Genomic DNA, 21,743 nt, shown 5'->3' with positions numbered 1-21,743 from the left:
AGAAAACAAGGATATAAATACTGTTCATTGAAAAAAAAGAGAAAAGATACAAAAAAAATTAAAGAAAATACGACACAAACAGAAGCTGAATGGTTTAAATTCACAGAGGGGTGACAGAGTATTGAGTTTACGGTGTCTTGTAAAGAGTTCCAGGTAGTCGGAGCACGGAAACTTAAAGCAGATGTTACCAGCTCAGGAAAACCTCGTCACTGGACCGTGTTTGATTCGGTCCAGACGACCTAAACCAGCAAAGAGGAGATAACAGACGGCAGCTTCCCGATAACAAATACATGCGATTATCACGTCTGTCAGACAGAGACGACCACCCAAACGTTTTACACAGGATGCAGCGATGAGAGCTGTAAACCTCAGCAGTAATAAACCAAAGAGCAGAATGATAAGAATGAGAGTGGAGGGAGAGACACGCCTGTAAACCACATCACTGTAACACAGAGAAAAACACCTTCAACAATCCTCCTCTCACAGAACACAGGAACGTATATTTCTACATAGAAAAAATAAAATGTTGTGATTGTTTGACAACATTGTCTGCATGATATTTGACTGTGAGTTTGGCGTCTTTCCAAATTCAGAGATATTTCTGTTCTGTTACTCTCAACTCTTAATGTTGGATCCTTCTACTATAAATATACAAAATTTTATGTCACTAGACCATAATGTCACTCTACAACAGTCATGTTATATAATATATTTATAGTGAGCACTGAAAACTTTGTTTAGAGGTTCTACTAACTTCAAAATGTTGAGTTCCAGGAGAATTTTCTTTCTTTTGTGTTGATTAAACTCATCATTTTTGATTAATGAGGGAAATACGGTCCCAAAAACACAAATATTTTATTACTATATTGAGTTTACTAAACATGAAATAATGAGTTTTTACACATTTTATTTATTCACTTTCTTTAACTGATTTCAGTGAGAGGTGTGAATATTAAAAAAAAAGTTTAATAAAAAAAGTTGCATCTGCTGATAAACATTAGAGTTGGCTTAATCAATAATTCTGATTTAACTGTGATGAAAGAATGCATGTAACACTAACTCAATATATTTAAGCTTTGAAAATCTCGAAGAAAGCATATTGCCACAATTTTGAGTTTTGAAAATCTGTTGTTTGGGGGTGTCTAATTAATTCATTATTTGTTTTTTAATGTTTTGAAACTGGAAATCAAGACCACTTGTGAAGTTTTATCCACAGAGACAATGATGGTTGCTAAGCAACCAAGATACATCTTCAACTGTGCAAAAAGTAACAGTATAATAGTGATAATTTCTGTGGGGTCAGTTTGACCGCCTGCAGCTGAAATATGTAAAAATGATCACATTTTCTTTGCCTTTTGTGTCATTTAGATAAAAAAAAGTTTTAAAAGAAAATACAGACATGTTTATGAAAAGTCAGGTACTGGCAGTGTATTTTTTTAATTCAACAAAGTTATTGCACATATAAATTTGAAAACAGTCAAAATAAATTCCTTGGCTGTTCTAGTGTTCAGAACAAATTCTTATTTACAGTGTCGGCCTGACAAAAGACAAGAGCCTCTTGGAAAGAGGGAGGAGAGTAAAAAAGATATCAAAACTTAAAATACTGCAATACACAACATTAACATAACATAGATGACATGCAGAAAAAAGGAACAAGAGAATAAGAAGATGCGTGGGACAACTTGGGAATGAATTTGTCCAGTTTTTGTGGGTTTTTTTGTTATTTTTTTTTGCAGGTTGTTTGGCTGCAGCAGCCTGGAATGACGACTGACTGAGTTCAGTGTTTGTTTTGAGAGATTTGAACAGAATCTGTTGAGCAGGACGAGTGTCAGAGTGTCTGCAGGAAGTGACACAAGTCAGGAGGAGACAGGAGGACAGTTTTCATTATAGGCTGCATTTATTTTATGATTACACTGTTAGCAATCATTTCTTATTTATACGGCTGCAATGTAGATTATTTTCTCAATGAACTGATTGAAAACTGATTTAAAGTGTAATCACGTGACCCCCCCCCCCCCCCCCCCCCCCTCCAAAATTTCACACAGATATCTGACAGGATAAAAAGATGAGGTGATGATGTTTTATATCCCAAAGTAATGTCCAGCTCTCTGTCAGTCCTCTGTCCTCCTCTGTAAAAATATTCTCTAAGTGAAGACAGCATGTTTTGTCACTGGAATCTTCTTTGTCTCTCGACCCCCCCCGCCCCCCCGATCATCTGTTCGCTGTCAGTCCTGACCCGCTGTGGATCAGTGTATTTGATACGCTGCAGGCTTCTTACACCGGATGGCCTTTCTTGACACAAGCCGTCCCAGCTTTATTAGCTGAGGACAGGTAATTCTGGGATGCGCCGGCCTGCATCTGCATCTCCTGTGGGCTGTTGAGTGAACCGGGGTTCGGTTTCTTCTCCAAGGACACGTCGACATGTGACTCTGAAACTCACAACTGTGTGTGCAGATCTGTGAAAACTGGGCGGGGCCAGCTGAGCTCTTGTTGGTCTCGTTTATTTTCAGCAGGCTGGACGATTGTAACGGCGTCTTCACATGTCCCAGTAAAAAGTCACTCAGCTGCAGCTCGTCCAGAAGGCAGCTGTCAGCGTTTTTGGACATATTGTCCTTAAAGACGTCTGCTTTCTCTCCAACATGACGGAATTAAATGGCGCTCTGCTTGTGGTGCTCAAAGCATCAAAAAATGAATTAGAAAAATTCAAGACCAGTGTCTCTTTCCATAAATAATGGCCTGGTTACCTTAATGTGAGCAGTTTCATGTAGGAAATACTTTCTTTTTGCAGTAGAATCTACCAGAACTACTTTCTTTTCTACTAGAAAGATAGTAGATACATACCTTCTTGTTAAAGTAATCTGTAACTTTTTATTTGTTTGCTTTTGATTTTGACATTGTCTTTTAAATGCAATTTTAATGTTTCCTTATGTCTTATTTATTTCTATGCTCCTGTAAAGCAGTTTGAGCTGCCTTGTGTCTGAATGGTGCTACATAAATAAAAATTGCTTTGCCAAACTTGCCTGAAAGAACAGTCTGCAATAAAAGTGCAAATATACGTCCATAAAGATTGTTTCGAAACACAAAACAAAGCTGGCTGCATTTATATGTTGATTTCAGCCTTTCAGTGTTTTTTTGAATCATGACATGATGTTCATCTGGTACTCTTCACTCTCTCCTTCCAGTAAACCCGACATGTCCGACTCGGCCACTGTCTTGGAGGCCTTTAAGTTCATCGAGAGCGCTGCGGCAGAATTCAGCGATGAAGACGAGGACGAGGACAGTGAAGGACGGGACAAGACCATCTTGGACCTGGCTGCAGTAAGATGCCAACACACGACTCGACAGGACATTTCGAACTAATCAGATAAGAAGAATCTCTGCTGAAGGGACACAGTATCTAATCTGTACTGACAATCCGCTCTTCCTCATTTTTGTGTTTTCTTTTTCACAGATGATGAGGAAGAAGCAGTCGTCCACTCCTTCTTCCACGACCTCTGACCTCAGCGACGACCCCGACACGGAGGAGGCCCTGAAGGGTTTCGATTTCTTGGCGAGTCCGGACGAGCTGGACGGATCGCCGGAGTCCAGGAGTGCGGAGGACAGCGGAGAGTGGGGTGAGACGAGGGGACACGAGGGGTTAAATCACTGTGGAGGAATAAACCTTTAAACACCTGCAGGTTTCAGTGATTGGATGGAAATTAAATCCAAAAGACATTTAACCTGTGACTGACAGTCGATGCTCCTCTGGAGCTGCAGAGAGAACAGTGTTCTGGGAGGAGCTTTATATTTCACTTAATCTTGAGAACTGGGACCAAACCATATTTTTCACTCTTCAGTCATGCTGGAAAATATATTTTAAAAGATCAAACTCTTGATTATTAAACCTTATAGACAGCCAAACTCCTCGTGATTAAATATTTTTTCATTTCACAGCGTCGTCGTAGTGAGCAGCCATTTTATTTTTTAAAGTGTCTCAGAGTCTCTTAATATTAATCAAAATATTTAAACCATAATTCTTATTGATCTTTGATGTAGAAGGATTACAGAGTCAATATGTTATGGCTGAGACACATCTGATAGAAATATTATTTAATAAATTTGTCTGAAAATATAAGTTTACCAGTGTTTGTATTCCCACCTTTTATAAACCAGGAAGTGAGACAGGGGTCCTTAGGGTATAGCTGACTGTTTTTATGCCTGATTAAATCAGGTTTTTGTTGACAGAAATCTGAGACACAACTTTAAAGTAGGGCTGCAACTAACGATTATTTTCATTATTGATTAATCTGTTGATTATTTTCTCAATGAATTGATTATTAATCGATTAGTGGTTTGGTCCATAAAATGTGTTTTCCAAAGTCCAAGATGACGTCTTCAAGTGTTTTGTTACGTCAAAAACACAAAGATATTCAGTTTACTGTCAGAGAGGAGTAAAGAAACCAGAAAATATTATAAATAACATCTTAAAACTGAAATCAGAGAATTTGGCTTTCATAGTTTCATAAAAAAAAAAAGTCTATATAAAAAAAAATTTTGGTACAAAATGATTTGTCCCAGTTCTCAGGAGTGGGTGTTGGTTATTGTTCTTAATGTGGACGGCCCTTAAACCTGAAATCCTCTGACCTGATGTAGATCTCTTAATGTTTAAATCAACATTAATATGTTTGTAGCTGCTTGAAGCAGAATTAGAAGATAAACACCTGATTTTAAATGTGGCTGCACACAGACACATTTCCTCTTTCTCTTTACATGTAAAAAACTCTCCTGACAAAATAAAGTTCCAGCAGGTGACCCGGCTGCCCCCGCAGTTTACACAAAATCACCCTTTTTTTCTGCTGTTGCCTAGCAACACATTCAGTGTCATTCGGCCAATGACAAAAAGCTTCCCCACGCAGTTTGTGACTCAACACTTCACAGTCCAGATAGTTGTAAAGGAGCGCTGACTCAATGCAGCACACGCTCTGTTGTCGAGGCGTTAAAGCCTGAAAACAGGACAATCATAGCTGTTTTTTTTGTTTTTTTGTAGATTTCTGTGTTTTCAAAAGCTGCATCTCTTTTATTTGGAGCTGCAGACGGTGATAATAGACACAGAACAAAGGAAACACTCTCTCTGTGTTCGACTGCGTTATGAAACAGATTTGTCATTTCTGACTCTGAAGGCTTTTCTTCTTGAACCCACACCACCTCCACGACTCAACACATCACTCAGCCCGGGCTGCCGGCAGCCACGACGACGACGACGGCGATGATGATGATGATGATGATGATGATGAAATCATTTCTTTGTCTCAGCTCGACAGCAGAGATTTCTGCGTGTCTCATCTTCTGATCTGCTCATGACCATCTGTATTTTATTTTTATCACTGTTTCAGCTGTCAGCACAAGTTAGAAACATTTTCTGTCTGAATCTTCATGAAGTGACAGCAGCAAAATCTCCAGTTTTTATTTTCATGACACTTTAACAGAGTCAAGTACTTCTACTTTTGATTCTCCACAAGGGGGAGCTGTTCACTTCTTGTCATAGACTGTATAAAAGAAGTGGATTTAGTCGTCATGACATCACCTGTTGGTTTGTGTTCTACCATTTCAAGCCTCAAGTTTGGCAGTTTGGCCGCCACCATCTTGTTCTTGTGACTATATTTGGATGAGAGGGCGGAGCAGTTATCAGATAGTGCCCACTAGGGGGCCTTGTCACTTTAAAACATTCATTCATTCATTTTCTGTAACCGCTTATTCCGTAAGGGTCGCGGGCTGCTGGAGTCTATCCCAGCTGACATTGGGCGAGAGGCGGGGTTCGCCCTGAACAAGTCGCCAGTTCATCACAGGGCTGACACAGAGACAGACAACCACTCACACTCACATTCACACCTACGGGCAATTTAGACTCACCAATTAACCTGCATGCATGTCTTTGGACTGTGGGAGGAAGCCGGAGAACCCGGAGAGAACCCACGCAGACACGGGTAGAACATGCAAACTCCGCACAGAAAGGCCCTGCCCCAGCAAGCCGGGGGACCGAACTCAGGACCCTCTTGCTGTGAGGCAGCAGTGCTGACCACTGCACCACCGTGCCGCCCACTTTAAAACAATGACAAAATATGTAAATGTGTATTTTTTTTCTGTTGTATGTCGCCTACTTTAAATTTTTTATAAGGTTAATTTACTTTATCGATCATTTTACAACACCGAGTTGTGCTGAGATGTTAGTTGTTGCTTCTTACAAAAAACAAAAAAACACAACAAAACAGCACATGGGTGAATAAATAAAAAATCATAAAAATACAAATATTTTCATGGCAAAATGCTGAGGATGTATGTACCACTGAAAGAAAAAAGAATAATTTAGACTTTTTTCTCACAATTATGACTTTTTATGTCTCTTATTCTTAATGAGACCATAACTTTCTAAATGAACATCATGCTTGACTTGAAACTAGTGATTGAGACCATAAATTTATCAGGAAACTGTTTGCTGACGTCATAAATCAAGTGAGAATCTCATAGATTTCCATACAGTCAGACTTATTTTGCAGCCAGTAGCGTCGCCCCCTGCTGGCTGCTAGATAGAATGCAGTTTTAACACATTTTTGCAGTGGCTCACTTCTCAGACCCAGGAGCTACGTCCACTTCTTTTATACAGTAAAGGAGTTTCTTTGTGGAACCTCAGTGGATTTTACAACTTTGCTGCAGCTGCAAAGACTTTCAAGAACTTCCCCCATGACGGACATGATCGTTTTTGTGAGATGTTGTTTTGTGGCTTCGTTATGAGAAAGTGATGCTCACCTGCATTAACATTTCACTTCCAGACCTGGGAACCATCAGAGTTCATCCCAGCTACATCTGGATGTATCTGTCTGTTGTATGTCACCCTGTTTTGCGTTCATTTGTTTCCACATTCAGCAGTAAAGTCACATGGTTTTCATGTGACTTTCTTCTATGTTTCATGTTTGTTTGTGTGACATTAGACAAGAATTTGAACCTGTTGTGTTGTTGTTCCTCTTGTTTCTCTGTGTCGATGTTTGGAGCCTCAGCAGAGTCAAAAATTATTCATGATGAGCTCATACACATGTTCATTAACAGTATTTCACATCACTCATTACATGCTATTCATCAGCAGGGTACATTAATACAATAGTTCTTAAGGTTGAAAGTTGCAGGATTATATGAAATATAATTTATTTTTGTAGTTTTGGCCTGTTCACCTGCAGAGAAATTGAGATTGAAGGAAAATGAAAATAATGGTGATTATTAAAGGGATAGTTCTGACTTAACTGAATGGGGTACTTATCCTCACCCCCCACCTCAGTTAGGAGAAGGAGCAGGGGTGCCGATGTCAGTAGCAAAATATATTTTAGACACCTAAAAAATGATTTAACAACATTTAGCATATTTTCATTGCCCTATCTTGCTGTCAGACTGACTTTTACATCATGAAACCGCTGTTATAACAGTCACACATTGGTCTCTCCAAAGCAGCCAAACTCCATTGGCAAAATCAGTAATTTTACCTCACAGAACACAGGAGTTGTTGGTCTACTGCTGCCTCGATCTGTTAGTTAGTTTGTGTTATTGTGTGACTTTGGTATTTTTAACAGTTAGTTCAGCTTCACCAGAGTCACACAATAACATAAACATACTGACAGATCGAGGCAGCAGTAGACCAACAACTCCTGTGTTCTGTGAGGTAAAATTACTGTTTCTGCCAATGGAGTTTGGTTGCTTTAGAGAGCGTACTGGTTTCTGGTTTATATAATACTGGTTTCTTGAAAAGGAAAAGTCTGTCTTACAGCAAAGTAAAGCAAGGAAAATATTCTAAATATAATGTATACTTAAATTGATACAGATGTTTTTACTATCCCTTTAATTTTTTTTCCCGGAATCTGGATGTGGTTAGCCTAGTTTAGCATAAAGACTGGAAGCAGGGGAAAACAGCTAGCCAGGTTTATCAAAAAATCAAAAATACACCCACCAACACCTCTATAGCACCTTTAGCCTCAAGTTGAACAGAGCTAGGCTAGCTGTTATGCTAAGCTAAGCTAATAACATCCTGCTTCATACTGAACATACAGACATGAGATTAATATTGATCCTCTCTTCTACCTCTTGGAAATAAAGTGAAAAAGCACATTTAAGTTTTTAATTTTTAGCAATATTACTTCTTTTTCAATTAATCTGCTGATTATTTTCTTGTTTAATCAGTAAGTTGTTTGATCCATGAAATGAGGAACCAAAGGTGACGTCCTCAAATGTCTTGTTTTACCCACAACCCAAAGTTCTTCAGTTTTGTGTCATAAAGGAGTCAAAAAAAAAGAAAGTACTCACATTTAAGAAGCTGAAATCAGAGACTTTTGCCTTTTTTTCTTAAAATAACTAAATTCGATCGATCAGTTATCAGAATTGTTGGCAATTAATTTAAACAGTTCTAGTGTAGATTTTTTGTTTTTGTGGCCAAAACTGCAAAAATAAAAACAGCACCAGGTTGTAAAAAAAAAAAAAGAAAAGAAGAGGTTTCCCTCCTTCCTCCTCATCCCGTCTGCCTCGGCAGGTTTTGTCAGAGTAAAGTTTGGTGGATATGTTGTTACTGTAGTGCATCCAGACACTTACAACAGGTTTCTACCCCACCTTCCTCCTCCTCCTCCTCCTCCTCCTCCTCCTCCTCCTGCTGGCCTGTAGAGAAGGAAGAGCAGTCTCCTCTGGGTGAGCTGGCCTGGGACGTGGACCAGGGACTGATAGCCCAGCTCAAGGAGCAGTACAGGAAGGAACGCAAGGGCAAGAAGGGGGTGAAGAGTAAGTCCTGAACCAGGCCTGCTGTAGTCCATCATCTCTCCTCAGTCTTTTTATTTTTCCTCCTCTGACTCTCTGTTTTTGTGTTTTCTCTTCTCTAAGTTATTGACAAATATTTTAATCAGCATTTTACTTGAAAGTTCATTGATAAGCAGGACCAAATATTTCACATTTAATCACTTTATTGCTTCTTTAAAATACTTTAAAGTCAGTCAGATTACATGCATCAGATCTTTTATTTGACTGATAGACTCTTTGTATGTTTTTGAGCTGCAAAAACTGACTGACTGACTGACTGACTGATTGGGAAACAAGCACAATTCCAGTTTAGAAAGAGGGAAACAAAAAACAGGAAACAACCTGTGACTTCAGTGTCTTAAAGTGTCTTAGTTCAATTCATGAAAAGTCACAAAATAACAAAAAAAAAACTAACCAATCAAGGTAGTTTAACATTTCCAGTTTGCTGCAAGATAAATTAACTGTTTTTGCCAAAGGAGTCTGGTTGATTTGTCTTAAATAAACCTCATAGAACAACACATTAAACAACATGAACTATCCCTTTAACCATCGACCTGCCTGTTGAGCTAAAAATCTGTTGACCTGATCTCCCTCTGCTTTGTCTCAGTGTGTCACTGTTGGACTGACCCTCATCTGTGTCTCTGTGTCCTTTTCTGTTTTGTCTCCTTTGAGAAAACCTTTGATTTTGGTGACATTTTGCTTCTCTGTTCTTTTGCATTTTCTTCATGTCCTCCTTAAACTTTCTACCTCAACGTATGTTTTCTTGAATCCCTAGAGGAATGCAAACACAAGTCTGTTCCTTCCCTTTAATCTGTTACTGAACCATTTTTAAATCCATTTATCACCCCTACAGACCTCTGGCATCCATCTGCATGTAAAAACAGCAGTAATTGGCTTTACTTTAAATGGATTAATCTGTTACCATAATGGCACAGTCATGCATTTCTCCGATGCTGATGATTTATGATAATATCCAGTAATAATATCAGTGCATCTCTAATGTCCCTGTTTGTTTCTTCATGTCTTTGTGTTGATGAATTGTGCAGCTCAAACAGCAGCTGCTACATTTCGTCTGTTTCATTCTAGCTTCTTCTCTCCTCACTGCAGAGATTCTTCTTCTTCTCTTTCCTCCTGTGTTTACTGTCACTTTGTTTCTCTGGTTTTATTTGCCGTCATCGTGTCGGTTCGATCCTCTGCAGAGCTGCTGCTGCTGCTGCGTCCATCTGCTGGTTTATTTCCATCCTTCATGCTGATTTAATCCTCTTTTTTTCTCACAACATGATCTCTTTTTGCTCTTTTGCCTTCACTTTGCTAATGTCTGTTTTGCATCTCTCTCCCAACTGATTGTTCCCCTCCTGCCTTCTCCATGTTTCTGTTTCCTTCTCTGATTTTTGTCTCCCATATCCTCCAAATTCCCCTCCTGCAGGACCAAATCGGTCTAAGCTCCAGGACATGCTGGCTAACCTGCGGGATGCTGAGGACCTTCCTTCCATGCAGCCTCCCGTGACGCCGCCCTCCCGCCCCACCGTACCCAGACTCAATGAGCACGAAGTGGGACGTCCTGAAGACGGTAACCTGCCCTCCTTCTCAGTCCATGAGTCCATTAATCAACATGTGTTTTCTGCACTTAAAGCTGCAGTAGGTAGAAAGCCTAAAAACAGTTGATTGTTGAGTCTCATTTGAGCCCCTCCTACCAGACGAGCAGCACACACTTCAAAAAGCCCCATGTGTGTCTGTATCAGCACTGACATTACTCACCAGAGAAGTCGATTCCTTCCTTTACATCCTTTCTCTCTTTACTTTCACAACGTGACTTTCAAATACATTTCTCCTGTAGTCAGCAGTCAACATGGACAGAGAGACTAATTATGTGACTGTAAACAGTGCAGTCGGCTCCTCAGTGGTCGCTGCTGTACACAGGTTTACAAGCAAATGTGAAGATAAATCCACTTTTAATCTAAAATTTAAAAAAAACAAATGCTGAGCTCTGGTCTAGCCAATCCACGTGGGCTCTTAAATCCCAAAAGTTTGAAACATTCACTCTGAGCTCCCCTCCTGGAGTCAGCGTCAGAGCGATGCCGGCGTTTCTTCCTCCTGAAGCTCCAGTCTGCCTCCGACCCTCTCATCCAGAGCTCCCCAGCTCTGAGCAGCTGTCTGTCAGCTCTGTGTCTCAGCTCCGCTCAGTCCTCTCAGCACCTCGGTAAAGTCCTGCAAAAGGTAACCAACTGAGCTGACGGACTCCTGGGCTGAGCATGTTGCTGAGCGTCCTGTTTTGTCTCCACAGAGGCGATGACCTTCCTCCCGTCGTCTGGGAAGTCGTTCATCCTGGGCAGAGTGGACGAGGCGGTGTCTAACGAGCTCGGACTGGGTGAACTGGCCGGACTGACTGTCGCCAACGAGGCCGACAGCCTGGCGTATGACGTGAGTATTAACCAACGAGGTATAACAGGTTCATTGTGAGGTTTAGAGGTGCTGAGAACTTTTGTTACCTTTGGACAGAGCCAGACTTGCTGTTTCTACCTGTTTAGAGTCTTTATGCTAAGCTAAGCTCATCTTATATTTGTTTATATTTACAGTGTTCCTGATGTCCTCTAAACTCTTTTGAGATCTGTCAGTATTCTGATGAATATAATCTTCTAAAACACCATCATTACATGGATTGTAAAAGAGACCCCTCCCTCCCTCCTTCAGATCACCAATAACAAAGACGCTCTGAGGAAAACCTGGAACCCAAAGTTCACCCTGCGGAGCCACTTTGACTCGGTCCGGAGTCTGGCCTTCCACCCGGTAGAACCGGTCCTGGTCACGGCCTCCGAGGATCACACCCTCAAACTGTGGAACCTCCAGAAAACGGCGCCCGCCAAAAAGTGAGAATTAAAAATATCACATTAATATTCATTAATTTACCTCAAAGATCTGAACCAGGCTGCTGTTAGAGACTCTGTTAGACCTTCATTCCTGTTGGTCTAATGATAATAAATGTTGAGAGTTTTCTGTTCTGCACCTAATTTAATTTGCTGCTGTTTGATCCTCCAGATGTGCTGCTTTAGACGTGGAGCCCATCTACACATTCAGAGCTCACAGGTGAGCTCCTGTTTACCTGTTTGAAGGTGTTTCCACAGTTCCTGAATTTGACTTTACATTGTTTATCTTTCCATAAGCAAATGAATGTGATGATCCTTATTGCACATCTTTTGTTGAGCTGCAAACATATTCTGATGTCTTACTCATAGAAAAACAATGTTTAACAGCTCAGTTTATTGGCCGGAGTTTGACCTCAGCAACAGAATATATACAAACTGTCATACAGCCACACTTTAAAAACTCCAGACTATCCCTTTAAAGTAATTTTTTACCTCCCCTTGTGTAGTGGAGCTGTGCTGAGCGTCACCATGAGCTCCAGCGGGGAGCAGTGCTTCAGTGGGGGGGTGGACGGTACCATTCAGAGCTGGAACACCCCCAACCCCAACATCGACCCCTACGACTCATATGGTACGTTCCAGCTATAATGTGGTTTCGCGAAAGCTGTCGCAGTAAATGTATTTTTGACGTCTCCGTGTTTCTTCATGTTTGTTGCAGAGCCCTCTGTCCTGCGGGGGGCGCTGTGCGGTCACACAGACTCAGTGTGGGGTCTGGTCTACAGCTCGGCCCACCATCGCCTCCTCTCCTGCTCGGCCGATGGGACGGTCCGGCTGTGGAACGCCGCCGACACCTCGCCGTCTCTCGCTGTTTTCAACGAGAGAGGAGGTGAGTCGGAAGAGTTCAGAGTTAAAAGTGCTGATACCACACTGTAAAAATACTCAGAGGTCCTGCATTGAAAATGTGTAATAATGTTTAAGTATAATCAGATAAATATACTTGAAGTATTAAAAGTAAAAGTATTCAGAGCTGTTAAATGTATCTGACCTCATTATATGATTCTGACTCAGTCACTGGGATCATCAGGGTTTTACTGTTGTAGTTGGTTGAGTTGGAGCTCATTTTGAATTATTTGGTATCAGACTGTAACCAGAGATGGGAAGTAATTAAGTACAAATACTTCATTACTGTACCTCAGTAGATTTTTCCGTTATTTGTACTTTACCACTTTATTTTTCTGACAACTTTTGACTTTTACTCCCTACATTTTCACACAAATATCTGCACTTCCTACCTAAATGGATGGAACACAGAACAGAGGAGTGTGTAAAGAAGTTGAATCAGTACTTTTCAGTCATTCTTTGTATTTCTACTTGAGTAAAGGACTTTTGCCACCTCTGACTGTAACCAATCATTATTTTCATCACAGATTAATCTGATGAATATTTTCTTCATTAACTGATTTATAGTTTGGTTTGTAAAAATTCTGAAAATAGTCCGAAATGCTGCCACAATATCCCAAAAACCCAAAGAGCCCAAAGTGACTGACGGTGGCCAGTATGACGGAGAACACTAAGGAGTACCACAGTGGATCTCTTGCTGGGTCTGGCTCCAGGTACCCCAGCTAATTAGGAGGCTAGTTCCACTTAGCCACGTGGTGAATGCCAGCTGCAGATAACAGCAATTAGCCTCCTTTAGCAACAAGTAAACTAGCTAACCGCTGTCTGTCCATCACATAACTCTGAAAGCTAAATCACCTTGGTACTGAACTCTGTGGTCAAACTAGCCTCATCGCATTTAATGTAGGGCTGCACAGTTAATCAGAACATGTCCAAGCATGCACAAGGCAACACAACCTGCTTTACATGAAGCGACAATACGGTCATGACAATCATAAAAATGCATTTGCGGAATTAAGAGAAATATGGGCATCAAAAAGTTACACAAATGTCAGTTCAAAATACACAAAAATATACAAAAATATCACACATTCTTGAGAATTAAGACAAAAATCTTCTGTTGACAAAACTGCCACCTGACGGTTCTCTGCTGTGTGTGTGTGTGTGTGTGTGTGTGTGTGTGTGTGTGTGTGTGTGTGTGTGTGTGTGTGTGTTGGTGTGCGTGTGCGTGTGCGTGTGCGTGTCAGAGCTGGGCGTGCCGACCTCGGTGGACCTGGTGAGCAGCGAGCCGGCTCACATGGTGACGTCTTTCACCAGCGGACACATCGGACTCTTCAACATGGAGACGCAGCAGCTCGTCCTCAAGCTGGAGTCTGCGGGGCCTCCAGGTAAATCAACCGACCAATCACAGGCCCAGACAAACGTGACCTCACACACTCGTGGAGATTAGTACAGCAACAGAGGATCAAAGAGCACATGCACTGCACAGCTCTACTCTTTGATTAAATAAAAACGGTAAAACGTAGAAGAAAAAATTGAAACGTATCCCTATTTTGGTATATATTGACGCCAGAATCGATGTATTGAAAGCATCAATATTTTGGGCCCTGAAGATGTAAATGTCATAATGTGATTTTAAAAGTTTTTGGACAAGAGAGCCCTGTGGCACAGAGGAGGAAGATAAATCAGGATTTTATACACATAATATCATCATGCTGAGGAAGAGAAACGTCTCCTGCAGCGTGTCGATGCTTTAAGTCTTCTCCAGAGGACGCGTCTCTCTCAGATTGTTGGTTTTAAATGTTCATGTCTTCTTTCTCACGTCCGCCTCCACACAGAAGCTCCCTGCAAGATCAACAAAGTGCTGAGTCACCCGACGCTGCCAATCACCATCACAGCTCAGGAGGACCGACACATCCAGTTCTTTGATAACAACACAGGTAACAGACACGAGACGCCGGCGCCGCTCGGCTCAGCTGCCGCGCTAAAGGAGGCATGTCAGATAAATCATCCCACTCTCAGCCTGTGAAAACAGTTGTGTAAGGTCCTCTGCAGCTCCACAGGAGTACAGTACAGTACAGTAAATACTCTGCACATCAACAGTCAATTATAAATGGAAATAAAATCCTTTAATCAGTTTTTTACAGGTTTTTACTCTTCAGGCTGCAGATGATTAAAGGAGTGTTTCACTGTGGTTTATTACATTTTATATTTTCTCTTCATCTGACTAATAAATCTGGATCAAAAGAGATTTTTTTTTCTTTTACTCTGTTTTGAATCAAAGGTAAACTGATCCATTCGATGGTCGCCCACCTGGACTCCGTCACGAGTCTCGCCGTGGATCCAAACGGACTGTACCTCATGTCTGGAAGTGAGTATTCACCTACACACTGTCTGCTGCCATATTTATAGATAAATATTACACAGCTTTGTTAAACACTCGATTCTGATTGGTCGGTTACAGCTTTCTACAATCTGTTATTTCTGTGGACACAGTTCTCATCATAGACTCTGGAGGAACAAGAAAACCATTGTTTAATCACTAAAATCATTTTAAAATTGAAATTTTGTGCCAAACATTGATTTTCTGGGTACATAACATGTAATAAGCAGGATAATGTACAGTGAGCAGGTTGTTATTGTAAAATAAACCTTTTCAGGATGTTTCCACTTCATGGGTCCTTTCATGATAACGACCTGCTCACTGTACATTATCTATTATAAATACTGGAATTGACACACCAGTAAGGAATGGTTCAAAATGTGGGGAAATACTTAAATTTACCCTCTCAGGAAGATCAATTATCAATATTAACATTATGGAAACTTTGTGTTCAAGAGTCAAATCCTTTTTGTTTCACCACAAACTGCTGTTTTATCACTTTCTCCAAAGTCAGCAGACTCCACTGACAAAAACAGACACGGTGCTTCATTTCAACTAGTTAAAGGAACATTTCAAATTTCATCTCTAGTTCGGTCATTCGTTGTGCCATAGTCCTACTAAAGATAGTCAAGAACTAAACTGCTTTGTACAACAGATGAATTTAGACTCCGTCTATCTGAAGTCTGACGGTCAGTTATGTCTAATCCATAGTTAAAGTCTATCTTTGTGAATTATTATTATTACAGGTAAGAGAAAAACAATGGATCTTTGATTTTGGGGTGTACTGTTCCTTTAAAACACTGAAGTCACATAACAACACAAATAGACTAATCAATCAATGCAGCAGTAGAAGAGTGAGGATGTGAAATGTACTTTAGAAGGCTGATGTGTGTGTTCACCTGATGGCGGTTCAGTGACATCATGAGAAAACACGCCTTCCTGCCTCCTCATTGGCTCTCCCTCTGTCTCCTCCTGCCAGGTCACGACTGCTCGATCCGACTGTGGAACATGGAGAGCAAGACGTGCATCCAGGAGTTCACCGCTCACCGCAAGAAGTTCGAGGAGTCGATCCACGACGTGGCGTTCCACCCCACCAAGTGCTACATCGGCAGCGCCGGGGCCGACGCGCTCGCCAAGGTCTTCGTATGACCTGAGTCATGCTGAGCGTGCAGCAGCAGCAGCAGCCGACTGTCGAGCTCGGAGGACGAGTGGAGTCACGGAGAGGAACTGCCGAGGTGGAAGAGGGCGGAGCTCGTCTCCACCTCTGAAAACTGAAGGTGACAGAGACCCAGACTGCTCCTTTAAGATTTGTCAAATATTCGTCCCCCATCCCCCAAAATCTACTCCCACCCCTCGGACTTTGGCTGGCCCGGGTCCCGAAACAAACAAACCTCCAGATGAGACGATGAATGAAACAGGAAAAACAAAAACGGGAACTCTCGGTACATTCGACTAAAGCTGGAATCTTTTCTTTTTTCTTTAACTCCACCGTCACTAACCCCAAAATGTCCCGTTAAAACTGTTGCTTTGAAATGTTGTTCATGATAATGTGCCTTTTTTCTTCAGAACATCAGTTCTTTTAGGTGTCGATCAGAAGGCGTGGGAGCAGCAGAATACATTTTTAAAAATGATTCAGTCAGATCTGAATCCAGTATGTGAAGACGGAGGCTGAACCCCAGAACTCAGAAATGTGAGCGCTCTAAGACGACCTCCGACTCTGCACGGGACTCGGTGGACTTTTAATTTGAAATTAATTTGGTGTGATTTTATCGTTTCCTGTCCTGAAAAAGAAATTTGTACGTTGTGGCTGCAGACTTCACCAGTCTGATTTTGGAGAGCGTTCAGTCAGTCGGTCGGTCAGTCGGTCAGGAGGACAAAGTTTCATCCTGGAAGTTAAGAGGTCAAAGGTCGTGACCCTGAGCTGGTCTGGAGACACTGCTGGTGCTGGTGGACAGAGACGCTGTCAGCAGGTCGGATCACAAACATCTGAAGAGTTTCATTTCAACATGAGATGTTTTCAGATCGAACACAGCGACACATTTAATTTGTTCAAGGACATTTATTGTTATCAGACGCAGCTGTAGTTCCTTCAAAATACACACAAAATAAATACATATATGCATACATGTATTCACCGAGGAAATAATTTGTAGTGCAGCCCCACAACTGTGTGTGTGTAGCACCATCTATACCAGGGCCGAACAATGAATCGAAGTTTTACTGACATGGCAATATGGTCTACTGCAATTTTCAAATCGCAGGATGTGCAGTATTTTGTTTCAGGGAAAAATATGTGTCAAAATATCATTTTTTAACGGTTTATTCAATGAAAGTGGGAATAAAAATGATCCTTTCCTCTAATATCACAGCATCAGTCAAAATAATCACAATTAGATATTCCTTCAAAATCGTTCGGCCCTAACCCCGACTTCAGTCATCAACTTTTATAGCTGAGGTTACGTTGCCACCTGGTGGAGATCCCAGGACACTACAGAGCAGTCAAACAAACCTGTATTACTGCTGCACAGCTTTTTAAAGTCACCACATGTTCAGTTTTGTTCTCCAGATTCACACCTGAGCACCAAAACTGCACAAACACACTTGTTCTAGAGCTTATTCTTTATTTTCACCACTTTACTGACAGAGGAGGTTTTCTTCATGAATCATTTTGAAATGAAACCCTTCAGTGTTGTTGTTGTTGTTGACATGTTGTAACTGTAATATAACTGTACCGAGCCTCCACCTGTAAACACATCTGCTGTCATGTGACACTTTGATAGTCGTAGATCAGACGAAGAGCTTCTCTCCAAAGTGACATCTCACCTGGACGGGAAAAAGAAAAATCTGAGACGAGAGAAATATTTCAGTGTTTTTTTTTTCTCCCTCGCAGGATTGTAAGATATTTTGGATCGAACTTCTTCTGATTCAGTAGTTTTGATCAACGTTGTGGTGACGAGGCTCGATTTGAAAACCTGCTGCTTTTTTGTTGTGTATTTATGGTCGGTTAAATCCTGACGAACTGCGGCGGGAAAAAACCTGCAGTGACGCTTTTTTTTCTCAGTCAGTCATTTGTTTCACTTTGATCATATTAAATATTTATTACCACTTTAAAACGCCAAATCAAAGCCAAAAGATTCACCCGAGACGACGAGATGCTTCCTACTAAACCCGACAGTCGTTGTTGCTAATGCTAATTAGCTCATTTTGTTGTAAGATAACACTTTGAGGTTTAGTTTCCAGACTGCACACAAACGCCCCTCCTGATTTCTACATGCTTTCTATGCTGACTGCCTGAAAATATTGTATTTTGTGTAATTATTATTATTATTATTATTATTATTTGGAGCGATTACTAGTTTTTTAAACAACTCTTTGTGTTTGGTGACAGACTTGTAAGATACAGCTAGATATTTTTTTTATTCTGTTTTACTTGAAAAGTGAAGTTTATTCCTTTGGGGTTCTGCTGGTGTCATAAGAAGTACATACACTTGACTTTACCTCTCAGCACTACATAACACTTTGTTTTGTTTTCTTGCTTTTTACCAAATTATCATCTCCACGGATGGAGGGAAACTTTGGGGGCTTTTCCTTTATAATGTCAATTGAAAAGGTGTAAAAAGGGTGAACAGAGGTGTGTACAGTTTTTAAGTATTAAAGCAGATCTATTTATAAAGCTGGTGTAATTAAGGGAAATTTTGATCATAAAAGTGAAAATCAGCAAATCATTTACTGACGTGTAGTTGAGCTGAAAGATCAAATATTATTTATGTGGCAAGTAAACACAAAGCAAAGTAGTTTAATTTCAGCTTTTCTGTAAAATTATGTAGAAAATGGCTGGAGATTGGTTGATTTTGTGCTTAAAGGGTAACTTCAGTACCTGACTTTCTCTTTTTGTTGTGTCAGAATGACTAATGGGGAACAACACATTTTGGAAGTTGTCCAGAATTTGGCACCACAACACAAAAACATGCGAGAATAAAGTCTGGGGCCTCATTACAGAAACTTTCTGCCTTAAGGATTTTCAATTTTCTAAAAGCATTAAAAGAGCAGCTGGATTAAACAAGTTAGCTAATGCTACTGTTAGCTACTGATCGATAACACTACTGTTAGCTCCTGTTAGCGAACACTTCCATTAATTACTGTTAGCTAACACCATTGTTAGCTGATAATACCAATAGGGTTTGTGTTTTTTTCTTATCAGATGAATCCCTATGAACGCCACGCCATTTGTCATGAACTGGACGTTTTCTGAAATTTCAGGTTTCACAACATCGTATACACAACTTCACCATGTCGTAATGATGAGTTCACTATTTCCATTTTAAATGCACCAAGTTACTGTCAGCTAACACTATCATTTGCTACTGTTAGCAAATACCACTGTTAGTAGCAACTGCTAGCTAATACTAGGATTGGCTATTGTTAGCTAACACTATTGTAAGCTAGTAATAGCTATTGGATGGTGCCTTTAAATGGAGTCATGTTTACGCATTTGAACGCAGCAAGTTACTGTAAGCTAACACTAGCTTCTGCTAGCAAGCATTATTGTCAGCAAACTCTACTGTTAGTTACTGTTAGCTAAAAGTGCTGTTAAGGGCCACCCACAACAAGAATTATAACTTTAACAAATATAGTTCTAAAATATCAGGTAGGTGGAGGAGTCTATATTTTTTCTTACTATATTTTTTGTATTTATACTCTTAGTTAATAGTCCTTGGTGTGGGTGGCAAGTTTAGTTAGCTTACACTAATGTTAGCTACTGTTAGTGCAAGTCCGAACTATTAAGTCCGATCCCTAATTACCATGGTCACCAAACAGTCAAGAGGATCTAAAGTTTAGGAAGTTTCTGTAATACGGCCCCTCAGGTGGAAAAGTACTGGATTTTCCCTTTAAAGGATCAGAAGATAAAACAAAAAGCAGAACTTTAAGTGACAGAAACAGATTTGTGATGATTTTGAATGGACTCTGGTTGCTCATTGTGGTCGTAAATCCAAAAAGTAAAGTTTATAACGCTTGTGTTTGCAAATTACAGTTCATGGCAGCCAAAATGAAAGTCAAGAAAAGAAAAAAGTCAAGTTAAAGAGTTTTTTGCTCATATTATTAATTTCACACTGAAATAATCTGACAAGAACTGAACCAGGATCAATGAAGCTTAAATAAGACCAGACTCCATTCACATCTGTCTCATTTATTGCAGAGCAATAGAATCAGCGTGTTTGCCAATAATTTAATCTAATTTTTACTCTTTGATTTTAGACGAACGTTGGGACGTCACTTCCTCTACATCAGCAGTAACACTAGCCAGTAGTGACGTAGGCAGCTGAACTGTGTCAGATTTATATTTTGTCGTCTTCGGTGGCCAAAAGCAGAGCTGAACCTTGGAGCTGAGACCTGACGGAGAGGCTGCCGTCAGGTGCAGTTTTACCTGTAAATTCTTGTTGTCCTTTAATGTGTACAGTGAAACTATTAAAGAGAGATTATAGATGCTAATCTGCCTGTACATGACGTACATACAGGTGGTGTTTTCTTTTTTCATTGATGTTCTTTTTTTTCAAAATGGGAGAGTGACAGATTTATCAGTAACAACAATAAAGGAATATGTTGTATATCATCATGTGTCCGACGCCTTTTTGCAGCTAGTTAACACATTTGTTAATTACTTGATTCCGATTGGTCAATTGCAACATTCTAAGGTCTCTTATTTCTGTATAACAGACCGTTATTATGAAGAACAGACTGTTGCTATGGGCACAGTTCTGATCTGGAGGAACAATAAAATCATTTTTAAATCACTGAAATCATTTTAAAACTAATATTTTGTGTTAAATTATTGATTCTTTGAAGTAAACATGTAATAAGCAGGATAATGCACACTGAGCAGGTCATTATTGCAAAATAAACCCCGACAGGATGATGAAGGACCTGATTCAAATCATCCTGAAGGGGTTTATTCATGTATGTCTATGTAATGTACTTAGTTACTTTCAAAACCATACTTGACTACTGAGTACAAGATTAATTAATATCCATCTGCATCATCTGCATTTTTGTAGCCAATCAGGTGATCTGATCACAAACAGGCCGATGAGAACAAAGACATGGATGAAAAACAAAACACTGCAGCAGCAGCAGGTTTGGAGTAAGGATGTTAATGATCAATCATTAATCGATAAATCACCATTAAGAATTTAACCAATTAAAAATGTATTAATAGATATTTAATCAATAGTCTATGAATGGCAGTAACTGCACCTCATTCAACATTGATTTGTTTGGTGGAATCATTTGATGAAGAGGGAAACTAAAAAGTAAAATAACACTTCAATCTCCAGCACCCATAATTTCACAGTAAATTTCATGGTAAGTATGTGTCACATACACATTTCACATATTTTAACTTTCTTTTAAATTAACTGCAAATTTAATATGTTACTTGGTATTTATCGTCCACTACATGAAACCAGTACTTCACATAATTAACCACGGAATTAAAGGGATAATCTGGGGTTAATTTCCAAGAAATTTAAAATATATCACATGGTAATTATCACATATTTACCGTCAAAGTATAGGACCAAAGTAACTAATACGCTGAATAGTTTTTGAGATTAGTACTTTCTACTTTTACTTAAGTATTTTTCTAAGACCAATACTTTTATTTGAGTTTTGAGTAATATTTTAGTAAGAGTACTTGTACCTGTATACAGATGTTCTGTACTCTTTACGTCACTGTAAATCTGTTAAACTGAGGCTCGTGTGCAGAGGAATAATAAAACACTGGGTGTCATTGTGACTCGTGG

General features: G+C 40.1%; 1 protein-coding gene across 1 annotated transcript in view; it reads left to right on the top strand.

The window, feature by feature from the left end:
• LOC146329372 (striatin-like) overlaps window positions 1–17,045 on the top strand; it is an 81,404-nt gene extending 64,359 nt beyond the window's left edge. Inside the window, exons 6-18 of the mRNA XM_084714642.1 lie at window positions 3,183–3,318; window positions 3,452–3,614; window positions 8,674–8,787; window positions 10,229–10,372; window positions 11,087–11,223; window positions 11,494–11,669; window positions 11,839–11,886; window positions 12,173–12,294; window positions 12,382–12,549; window positions 13,808–13,948; window positions 14,399–14,500; window positions 14,845–14,931; window positions 15,923–17,045. Of these exons, the coding sequence (XP_084570768.1) occupies window positions 3,183–3,318; window positions 3,452–3,614; window positions 8,674–8,787; window positions 10,229–10,372; window positions 11,087–11,223; window positions 11,494–11,669; window positions 11,839–11,886; window positions 12,173–12,294; window positions 12,382–12,549; window positions 13,808–13,948; window positions 14,399–14,500; window positions 14,845–14,931; window positions 15,923–16,092 (1,708 nt within the window). The 3' untranslated portion in view covers window positions 16,093–17,045. The remainder of the gene's footprint in view (window positions 1–3,182; window positions 3,319–3,451; window positions 3,615–8,673; window positions 8,788–10,228; window positions 10,373–11,086; window positions 11,224–11,493; window positions 11,670–11,838; window positions 11,887–12,172; window positions 12,295–12,381; window positions 12,550–13,807; window positions 13,949–14,398; window positions 14,501–14,844; window positions 14,932–15,922) is intronic.
• The last annotated feature ends 4,698 nt before the right edge of the window (window positions 17,046–21,743 follow it).

The sequence above is a fragment of the Lutjanus erythropterus genome, chromosome 3, assembly GCF_056507025.1.
Source record: "Lutjanus erythropterus isolate fLutEry1 chromosome 3, fLutEry1.hap2, whole genome shotgun sequence".
In the NCBI taxonomy this organism is placed as follows: Eukaryota; Metazoa; Chordata; class Actinopteri; order Lutjaniformes; family Lutjanidae; genus Lutjanus; species Lutjanus erythropterus.
Note: the sequence above shows the minus strand (reverse complement) of the source record. Positions and strands in the feature narration are given on the sequence as shown.